Here is a 10,400-nt window from a genome sequence, read left to right as displayed (position 1 = left end):
TTTTTTTTTTTGCCTTTTTTTTGTTTTTTGTTTTTCCCCCCCTCCTCTCTGCGAGCGGCGGGGTCGGGCGAGCGACGGCGGGTGCAGCCCTCCCCGCCGGCCGGGCAGGCGCGGAGCGGCGGGAGGCTCCCGCGCCCCGCCGCAGCCATGGGGCAGAAGTGCATGGAGAAAGTGTCCTCCTTCCTCTTCGAGTACGACACCCCCCGCATGGTGCTGGTGAGGAACAAGAAGGTGGGGCTGACCTTCCGGCTCATCCAGCTCGTCGTCCTGGTGTACATCATCGGGTGAGGCTCGCCGTCCGCCGCCGGCACCGGGCGGCTTTCCCTGATTAATGCTTTGCCACCTTTCGGGTTAAAAAGCGCCGGAGCTGACGGGGGTCCCGGTGGCGGGTGGGCACCGCGGTGGCTGTGTCCTGCTCTGGGGGGGGGGCAAGACCGCCCTGCCCGGCCCGTGCTGGGCCCCGTCCAAGCCGTACCCGAGCCGCTGGACGGCAGCCTGAGAATCCGCTGCTGTTTTTGTTTCCATCTCTCCGAAGGAAGAGGCGGCCGGGGGCAGCGCGGTGATTTGCGAGCCCCCGCGGGGCTGCCCGGCGGCCACGGCCAAGGGCAAGGGGTTGGGGGGGCGTCGGGGGAGGACGTCGGCACCAAGCCACTGCCGCCGTGCCACCGCCCTGCCAGGCTGCTCGAGTCGGCCCCCGGCAACCCCCTCGCGTCTTCCCATCTGCAGCAAGCCGGGATGCTCCAGATTCCTCTCTCGCCTTTGGCAGCGTGTTTGGCCGGCAGATATTTATTTATTTGCAATTACGCTTTTTGCAATTATGTAATTTGCAATTACGTGGTGCTCCGGGGGCGCTGGGCAGCGCGGCCGTCCGGGGGGAGGGGGGACGCGGGGGCTGCCGTGCTCCGGCGAGACGCAGCCTCTCCTATCAGGATCGCCTCCTTCCCGTGCCCGCTCGCGTGTATCCTGAGATAAGGGCTGCGTCGCCGCTGGCCGGGCAGTGCTCCGCACGCTCTGCGGGCTGGCCGTCGGCCTCGGCGCTTTCGCACACGAGCAGGGTGCGCCAAGGCAAATTTAGGCAAACTCTCGCCCGCGGAGCCGCCCTTTGGCTCCGAGGGCTGCAGGAAAGGCGCCCAGTACACCCAGTACGGCCCAGCGTAGCCCTGCCTTGGCGGAGGGGCTGGGGGGTTGCTGAGCCCAAATTCCGTGGCCGTGCCCGGATTTCTGCTCCTGGGTGCTGGAGGAGGAGGAGGCGGCGCGGAGATCTCCATCGAGGGGCCCCCGGGGCAGGCGGCCGGGCAGGCGACGACGTCCCCGAGGTCCCCACCTGCTCCTCTGCCACCGTGTCCAGGGTTCCCGGGGTTCCCGTCCCCTTCCTCCCCGGCGCCCTTGTGCCCCGCGGGGACGAAACCCAGACGGCTCCTTTTTTAGCGCGGGGACCGCCCAGCACCGCTCGCTGCCGCCGCCGCCGCCAGTCGCTCGCCCGTGTTTACAGCCTCCCTGCGGCGGAGTTAATTCCCCACGGGCTGTTTATGCTCGAGCTTAATTGGTGCCAGAAGCTAATGACCGCACGCACGGGCCGGACATCCCGCGCGGCCGGCGGCACCATCCCCGTGGTCCCCCGCTGCGCCCATCCGGCGCCCCGCGCTCACCCGCCGCCCCCGTTTGCCTTAGGTGGGTGTTCCTCTACGAGAAGGGCTACCAGTCGCAGGACAGCATCGTCAGCTCGGTGTCGGTGAAGCTCAAGGGGCTGACGCTGACCAACGAGAGCCGCCTGGGCCCCCACATCTGGGACGTGGTCGACTACGTCTTCCCGCCGCAGGTAGGGAGGCAGGACAGGCGGTGGCCGGGCTGTCCCCCGGCTGCCGTGTTCCCCCGCGCCCGTGGCCAGCGGTTGTGCCAGTGAGGCGTCCCCGCAGCTGCAAGTGGGTCGCATCCACGGTCAACTTCTGCCCACTCTCGGTGCCATGAAACACCACGGTGATGGGCACCTTGAGAGGAGACCCTTGTCGCCTTCTGGACTAGTGGCAACGCATCTCCTGCTGCTTGGTGGCACAGCAGCTCCCCGGGGCCACATGGCAGCAGGTTTCAGAGTCGCATCCGGAGGAGGGCGAGAGAGGAGAACCCAGTGCCAGGTCTCAGCTTGGTGGGTTTGTCTCTACAGGGCGACAGCTCTTTTGTGGTGATGACCAACTTCATTATCACCCCCGGACAGAAGCAAGGAACGTGCCCTGAGGTAAATGCTGTTACGTCCATCCAAGGCCTCAGCTTCTTATGCTTAGGGTCGAGTTGTGGCGGTGGCGTTGAGGAAGAAGTTGGCTTTACTGCTTTTCCTCGCATCGAGAAGCTCAGGGAGGGTCTGAGCTGGGCCCCTTGCTGCTGTTATTGGCTTGCAGGCGCAACGTGGCGGCGTCTGTTCTGCTGAAAATGGCCAGAATCCACTTTCGTTTTCCTCCCTTCTGGAGGCGATCGAGCAGAGCAGGCTCAAGGCCACGTTCAGTCTGAAAAAAAGCACCTGCCCGGGGCTTAAAAAAAAATTCCCACCTCTTCCTTAGTTCATGTGGCCTCCTTTGCCCGGGAGGCCACGTACGGACAAGGCTCTGGCTGCAGCCGAGCAGCGTTTTCCCCAGGATGCCCATGGCGAGCTTTCGCCCGCGTCGTGGGGCGGGAGGGAGAGCCCACCCGAACCCTGGGCCGATGCTGAGCCGTGCCTGCTTGCTCGCCCCGACAGCTGCCGGACGCCGGGCTCTGCGAGCAGGACAGCGACTGCAGCCGGGGGAAGTACAGCCGCCAGGGACAAGGTAGGTGGCCAGCCGGTGTCTCGGCAGGGCACAGGGTCCCCACGGCTCGGGTGCCGGCCGCCCGCTGCTCTTGGAGGCCTTGGGTTGGTAGCTGATGGGGTCCACCCGGCACCCTGGCTGTGGGTCCCACCTGGGCTGGCCTTGCTTTTCCCTTCCCAAAGATACCTGAGCTGAAAAATGCCTTCCCAACAAAAGTTTAATCCAGACTAAAACATTTCCACAAAACCGGTATCTTTCTAACGGCGAGACATTTTCTGAGATGTATTTTAGCAAGAAAAATGCCCAGTTGCTCCCCTGTGCAATGATGGTGCAAGAGAAGCTCCTGCCCCAAACTGAGAGGCCAGAATTAACTACCCTTTTTATAAAAGGGCGCCAAACCACCAGGTACTTTGTACCTTGGGAGTCTGTGGTAGGGCTAATACTCCAGCCAGATCCCATAAATCCCAGACTTGGTCTATTAGAAGGCAAACAGTATTGCACTGGGATTTTCCAGTATCCAGGGGGTATGAGCAGCTGTCTCTCTTCTCTGCAGGCCTCATGACTGGCAAGTGTGTGCATTTCAACAGCTCCGTGAAGACCTGCGAGATCTTTGGCTGGTGCCCTGTTGAAGTAGACTATCACGTTCCTGAGTAAGAAATTATGTTGTGCCCCCTGTTTTCCAGCCCAGTCCCATGCTCACGAGATGGCACCAGCAGCACATAGCGTAGGGCAGAGCAAAGCCAGGCTCTCTGCCCTTGCAGCAAAGTCATCCCGCCAAGGCTGGGCAGACAAAATGTTCAAGCATCCTGACATTGCCTGTTACAAAAGCTCTGGGCGGACGTAACGCAGGTGTCCCTGCTCCTCCTGCACTGGAGTTTGGTGGTCTGTTATGGTCACGCTGCCTAAAGCAGCAACCTGCTCACATCTCCCAGGCCCAGCTGAGCTTGGGCACCGGCAGTTCTCCCTTCCCAGGTCTGTGGATACAGTTCAGAGAGGCCTTCAGGTCTCTGTCAGAGCAGAGGAAGCTCTCTGGGTATTTCCATTTGGGATGATCCATGCAGTCCAGTACCAGTTCTGGGCTCTGTTCATTAATTTGCCTGTGTGTCTTCCTCTGCCCGTGAGTTGTTCTCTAAATCTGACCTCCTTGGCCCATTGTGAAGAAGCTCCTGGTAGAAGAAACATCCTATTTCTGCCTGACTTCTTGCCATGAGGCTGCAGGGACAGCGTTGGGTCTGCAAGGGAGCCCAGGAAAGGTCCTGCCGACACACAGGAAAGCACCCAGGGCCCTTTGGCAGTCTTCAAGCCTCCTCACTGTGCATTTGGGGTTTCTTAACCCCACCAAACGCCCTCTCTGTCCTCCAGCAGGCACTTCTGTCCTTTTCCAAGCCTCTTGGGGATCTTTTACTTAGAAAGGGCAGGAACGAGATCACCAGTTTTGCTGGGTTCTGCCTTCCCCAGTTTGGATGCATCTCCACCGAACGGGCCCTTGCCTAGAGGCTGGAGAGCCGAGTGATGGACATGTGTCAACACTTGTGTTTTTCAGCCCTGCCTTGCTGTTGGAAGCAGAAAAGTTCACCTTGTTCATCAAGAACAGCATCACCTTCCCCAGGTTCAAGGTGTCCAGGTAAGGGGAGATTTGGGAGGGATGGCTTCTGCTCAGTTCCCCCAGCCGTAGCTCTAGGAGGAAAATGTCGCATGTAATTGGACACTTCATGTGGAAGATGCAGTCCCTCATCAGCAAACCCAGGACCAGTTTAACTGCCGCACTGGTTACCAAATCAGCTGATGATAGGAACTGAGACATCTCCCTCAGTGCCCTCCCTCCCGAATCCATCCTACCTTAGCTGGTGGCTGCAGTTACAAGAAAGAGGATTTGGGGGATTACCTTCCCTTGAGTCACCTCATACGATGTACATGATAATATAGCTTGTCTCCCATTTTTCTTCTCCCTCCCCCCCCCGCCCAAGATAACAGTAGAAAACCCAACGCAACAGTGGGAGAGAGCAGGCCTGGTGTGCGAGGGCCGGCAAGGGAGGTGGGCTGTGAATTCCCGCGCTTGGGGGAGGCGGGCTGCGAATTCCCGCACTCGGTGGCCGGGCTGCACTGGGGGCCTGGCTGAGTGCCCCCCCGCCAGGGTCACGGGGAAACGTCCTGTCTTTGATCACCGCTGCTAATTAACTGCTGAGCGTGAATGACGGGACGGGGTTGACCGAGGCACAAGGCTTGCATCAGGGTCAGGGAGGCTTCACAGAAAGCCTATTTTTAGGCGAAAGGGCAGAGGGAAGTGGCAGGCAGGAAACTATCCTTTTCGTCCTTTCTGGACGAGATAGCAAAAAAAATTGCTAAGTGTTGACGCTCTAAGATGCATTATCCATGAGCTGTTCCAAATGAAAACTATTTGTGTATGAAGCAGTGCCTGGCAGATCCCACGGAGGAGCTGACAGGCGAACTAGTGAGGCAGCTGGGAAGGGCGACAGAGGCCGCAGGAGGGCTTGCAGACTCGGGGGAGGAAAGAGGGAGCTGCAAGAAGTCAGGATGCACAGACATGGGCAGCAGCCAAAATAGCAAGCCGAAAGCAGAAGTAGAGAGCACTTGGGGGAGGGAAAAGTCAGCAGCGAGGTCTCCTCCGCAGGAGGAGGTTCAGGGAGGTTTCAAGCCGCTGGTGGGGCAGGAGAAACCAGGGAAGAGCAGGCTGTCGCACCCCAAGGATGCAGGCTAGCACGGAGCGGGGCTCTGCTGTCCACCCGAGGGATGTCCCAAGTGTGGGTCAGAGGAGGACAAGGCCTGAGCAATCTCGCCCAACTGTGAAGTTACCCTGCTTTGAGCCACGGGCTGGACTGGAGACCTACAGAGGTCCCTTCTGACCCAAATTATTTAGCTGGTCTGTGATTCAGACTCTCTCTCACTCTGTTTTCCTTTACAGGCGCAACTTGGTTGAGAGCGTCACCAAGCAGTACCTGAAGAAATGCACGTACCACAAAGTCACAGACGCCTTATGCCCCGTGTTTGACCTGGGGTACATAGTGAAGGAATCGGGGCAAAATTTTACCCTCCTGGCTGTTAAGGTATTTAAATTTCCACTGACGTTTCTTGCTGACATGGAAGGGGGCAGCAGGGCCAGCGGAGGAATCGCCCCCGAGCTGCTGAGACGAGAGGGAGCTGTTTTCTCAAGGATTTGTGTGGCAATGTCTGAATTAGCTCTTAAAGATTATGAAGCTCCTTGGACGCGGCCTAATATTTAAGCCTCTCTGGGAAATTCCCCTGTAAGATTGACAGGATTTGACTTGCTGGCAGTAAATCCAGGATTCGGTTTGTTTTGATTTGTATAACTAATGAGCAGAGCTGCACGGCCAAATCCTGTTTGTCTGAGCTCTGAAACCTCAGCTGAAAAGTCAAATATCGGTCATCACGCAGCGCAACCTCCCCAGCGTCCCTCCAGGCTCAAAACCGAAGCTGCCCAGCACTTCTGAGTGCTGTATGCAAGGAATATCTGCGCCTCGCAGCCTTTGTCAAGCATTAAGCTAAATCGGAGAGTTGCGTATGTTAAAGATGCAAAAGGAAGAGCCTCCGGGGCGTAGCTGGTACCCGGAGCAGCTCATGAGGGGCTGCTGCGTGCGGGGAAGGGCCTTGCTCCTTCTCTTTCTTTCTTTCCCTTTGAGGCTAATGGTTTGGTGGTTGTTTCTCATCGTTTTCTTGGCACGCTTTTGCCCGCAGCAAAAAGCTGGCAGGGTGGAGCGGCAGGGCGAGCGAATCTCTTGGGCAAGAGGGAAAGGCCGTCCCGCGAGGACCGTGGCGGGGCTGCAGCGGTCACCGCTCCCCGGGGCCGTGCCTGGACGCGGGATGCTGAGCCAGGAGCAAGAGGGCGGGAATGTAGCCGTACATCGAGGGCCGCGGACGTGGACGGACGAGCTTCTCGCCGCGCGCTGCCCCGGTCCAGGCGAGCGGCGCGAGCATCGCGGCACCCCGGTGAAACGGCCTCTCTCCGCTGCAGGGCGGCGTCGTGGGCATCACCATAGACTGGAACTGCGACCTCGACTGGCCCGTCCGGCACTGCAAACCCGTCTACCAGTTCCACGGCCTCTACAACGACGACAGCAACGTTTCGCCGGGCTTCAACTTCAGGTCAGGCATTATCTTTCTGGGCAGGAGGGGACGTCTTTCGGGATGCCGCAGCGCTCGCCGTGGGAAACAGGGCTCCGGCGTGCCGGCAGGGAAACGGAGGCGCGGGAGGGTGACATGCCTGCAGCCAAGGGTCCTCGGAGGGCATGGAGGGGGCCGGGACTGTGGGTGCTGGGGTCCCGTCCTGCTCCGCCGCTCGCCGAGCACCCGATGCCGCGGGGCCATCGAACGCCCCGGCCGGCCGGTAACGCTGCTCGTCCAATCGGACAGATACGCCAAGTACTACAAAGAGAACGGGACGGACAAGAGGACGCTGTACAAGGTGTTCGGGATCCGGTTCGACATCCTGGTGAACGGCAAGGTGAGGGCGGCCGGGCGCCCGCCGCTCCTCCGGGCTTTCCCGCGGGTCGCTGGTGCCAGGCTGTGAGCCGCGACGCCACCGCGGGAATGCGGCGCCCACCTCTCGCAGGGCCGGGGGCACCGGTGCCGGTGAGCACCTTGCGCGGGTGCCTGCGCCCTCGTGGCCCTCAGCAGCCGCCGGGGAGGATGGAGAGGGAAGCTCCATCTTGTGGGCCACAACTGACAGCTGCGGTTTGGTCTCTGGTTCTGCCCCAGAACAGCTCAAGGTGGGTGGGGAGGAACTGCTGGGGTGAGCCCGAAACCCAGCCTATCTTATTTCTCCTGTTTGAGCAACGAGCTCAAAACCAGCTCTCACCCCGCTCCAGTTTATCTCTGTGCAGTGGTGAATTCTGTGGTGTGAGCTGCTCTTTAGCTGAGCTCCCACCTGCACCTACTGCAGCCTTTTCTTTTCCTTGGCTGATTCTGACATAGCACCTCTTTTCCTCTGATTTTTTTTCAGGCAGGAAAATTTGACATTATCCCGACCATGACCACAATCGGCTCCGGAATTGGTATTTTTGGAGTGGTAAGTTCAGATATTTCCAGCCCCTATAAGGATGCTCAAATTATTCTCCTGGCAGGTGACCTCAGTGGGACGTGTCCCTGAGTACGGTGAAATACTGGTTCCCGCTCAGGCTGTGAGGGACTTGCAAAGGAAGAAGGGAGCTGCTCTCTTGCCTTGCGTAGCTCAGGGAAACAGGTGTCCGCCGACCGCAGGCTGATGTGAAGTCTGCTAGCGTGAGCTGCCGTCTTGCTTGAGCGATGGGAAGGCTTTCATGGGAGAGCCGTGTCTTGGTATCCCCGATAGTTTCCGAGGTAGAGCCAGTATTGGGGTGCTTTGGATGGTTTTTGGAGGTGAGCGGCAGTGTTTCATGCCAGACAAAGTCAAGATCCAGTTTGGTTATGGCCATGGAAGGCCATGAACCTGAAGTGTGCTGTGCTCTGGATGTACCTAAAGTGGCAGCGATTAATCTCCGTTGACCTAAATCACCCGGTATTGAATCCGGCACGCTTCCCTTCGGTCCTACGTGCACGCTTGGGCTGTACGCTCTCAAGCAGCGGCTGTGCCGTGGGTCTGAAGGAGATGTGGCCCCAGCTGGGGGGCAAACGGGGGCCTTTGGATGAGGCTGGAAGGCATGAGACAGCCCAGGCGGTCTGGAGACCAGCCCCAACCCACGCTTTGGTTTCTGTCTTGCTTTGATTTAAGGCCTCTGTCCTCTGCGACCTGCTGCTGCTGCATTTCCTCCAAGGACGGGACTATTACAAGCAGAAGAAATTCAAATACGCGGAGCAGGAGCCTGTAAGTAGCAGTTCAGCCCTCCCCTGCCTGCGTGCGGGCTGGAGGCTCCTGCCTCTGTGTGAGCGCGGATGCGCGCCGGGGTGAAGATGCCATAACAAATATAACGCTTAGGTTGAGGAGCGACCAGGCACCTTCTCCGAGCTAGTTCTCCCTTGGAATTGTCAGAGGCTGGAACCCATGAATCTCCTCTCCAAAATTATACAGACCTTCTGCATGAGCCGTTATTAATCGTAATAGCTCCTATAGTCCCTTGGTGGTCCAACACCTGGTAAAACTTCCCCTGCTTTACGGGAAGCAGAGGTAGACCAGTGCTTTAGCAGTCTGGAAAATGTCCCTCTCTTGAGCCCATCCCCATGACCTTGCTGCCTACAGAGCATGGATGCGACCCTCAGATTCATCCAAAAACGTGCTTATACCCTGTGGGTGACAAATGGCTCCTCCACAGCCATTTTTCACTAGTGTTAGTAAGGGGAAGCCTGTAAAAAAAAATCGACTTTTTTTTTTTTTTCTCTCGTTTAACCCCTAGTCGAAGTCACAAAAGAAGGAAAAGAAGCTGGACAACCCGCAGTGAGAGGTGAGCGGAGCTGCCCTCGCCCCACGTAGCCCGCCGCGGGGACGGGGATGGGGACGTCGCGGTGGCGGGCAGGACGCCGCGGGCGACGCTGAGCCTTTCTCTCTCGGCAGCGTCCGCGCCAGCCGATGGACCCGCACCCTCGTCCTCCTCCTCTCCCAAACCGCGGCCGTCATTCCCCTTCAGCAGCGCCGGGGCTGCCGGCCTGGAGCCCCAGCGGGGAGAGCATCGCGGCCTCCAGCGGCACCGGAGGCGGCTCCAAATCGAGGAAAGGCGGAAAGAGCGCCGGCCGAAGCGGCCCGACTGCCGGCCCCGGCCGAGGGAGGCACCTGCGGACGGCACCCGCGGCCGCTCGCCGTCCGGACGTCCCGTCTCCTGCCGCAGCCACCGTGCAGGGCCGCGTGGCACCTTCTTCTCCCGGGGCGGCCGTGTCACCCAGTCCCCCAGCGCGGCAGAAAAATGGTTATTTTGGAAGAGTGTATTTTATTAAAAAAAAAATAAACTTTTAGTTTTTCTACTACATCCCTTTGCGGTGCGGTGCTTGCCCCGGGTGCGGGCCGTGCCGGGCGCTTCGGCATGGAGGGGGTCACGCGTGCAAAGGCGCCGCGCGGTCGGATGTCATGAGCGAAGCCCGAGGCACGCGTAGCTGCTGCCGGTGCCGGCGGCTGTGTGCGCTGCTCTGGGACACAGTGCTCCGGCTCGGCACCGGCTTGCCCGCGCCTCCGACTGTTCTGCACACTGCCTCTTCCAGGAGTGACCTCCCTTCCTCCCCTTCTTGTTTTGCACCCTCTGGAGGAAATTTGGCTGCTGCCACTTTGAAATTGGATTGCATCTGCCCTGGAAAGGTCAGTAAAGAAGCTATAGGGGTTGCGTTGCCCGCTGTTGAAATGCAGTGACCGGTGGGGAGCAGGAATGAAGAGCCTGCGAGAGGTGTCCGCATGCAGGCGCGGGAGGGAACCAGGCATGCACCGTGCACCAGCGCAGGTGAGATTCGGATACGCGGCCAGAAAACTCACTTGAGGCCACGCGTCCCCGGGGGCAGGTGATCTGCTCTCAGCAGGACTCCTCAGCTTTTGCAGGCGCTCTTCTTTTACGAATAATCATCCGGCTGCCTGCCCTCTGGACCTCTCCGGGCCACCGCGGGCGGCCGCACGGCCGCTGCCGGGCGCACCGGCCCCATCGGCAGGCTGCAGCCAGCAGAGGGGACTGGAAGACCGCGGCACACATCCGCGTG

General features: G+C 59.6%; 1 protein-coding gene across 1 annotated transcript; it reads left to right on the top strand.

The window, feature by feature from the left end:
• Window positions 1-6: 6 nt before the first annotated feature.
• On the top strand, window positions 7-9,688 carry P2RX1 (purinergic receptor P2X 1). Its single transcript, XM_026063713.1, has 13 exons — window positions 7-284; window positions 1,672-1,819; window positions 2,162-2,233; window positions 2,729-2,798; window positions 3,331-3,427; window positions 4,321-4,401; window positions 5,701-5,842; window positions 6,769-6,899; window positions 7,167-7,257; window positions 7,756-7,821; window positions 8,503-8,595; window positions 9,122-9,169; window positions 9,280-9,688. The coding sequence occupies exons 1-12, from the start codon at window positions 148-150 to the stop codon at window positions 9,164-9,166; spliced, it is 1,173 nt and encodes a 390-aa protein (XP_025919498.1). The 5' UTR covers window positions 7-147; the 3' UTR covers window positions 9,167-9,169; window positions 9,280-9,688.
• Window positions 9,689-10,400: the final 712 nt, after the last annotated feature.

Source organism: Apteryx rowi, unplaced genomic scaffold, assembly GCF_003343035.1.
Source record: "Apteryx rowi isolate R43461 unplaced genomic scaffold, aptRow1 scaffold_20, whole genome shotgun sequence".
Taxonomy (NCBI): domain Eukaryota; kingdom Metazoa; phylum Chordata; class Aves; order Apterygiformes; family Apterygidae; genus Apteryx; species Apteryx rowi.
This window is presented reverse-complemented; position numbering and strand designations above follow the sequence as displayed.

What these genes read in the sequence shown, in the direction of transcription:
- P2RX1 (XM_026063713.1), top strand. Translation starts at nt 148, where the DNA reads ATGGGGCAGAAGTGCATGGAGAAAGTGTCCTCCTTCCTCTTCGAGTAC. An exon ending in ACTACGTCTTCCCGCCGCAG is followed by an intron (nt 1,820 to 2,161) that starts GTAGGGAGGCAG and finishes TTGTCTCTACAG; the next exon opens with GGCGACAGCTCTTTTGTGGT. An exon ending in GAATTGGTATTTTTGGAGTG is followed by an intron (nt 7,822 to 8,502) that starts GTAAGTTCAGAT and finishes CTTTGATTTAAG; the next exon opens with GCCTCTGTCCTCTGCGACCT.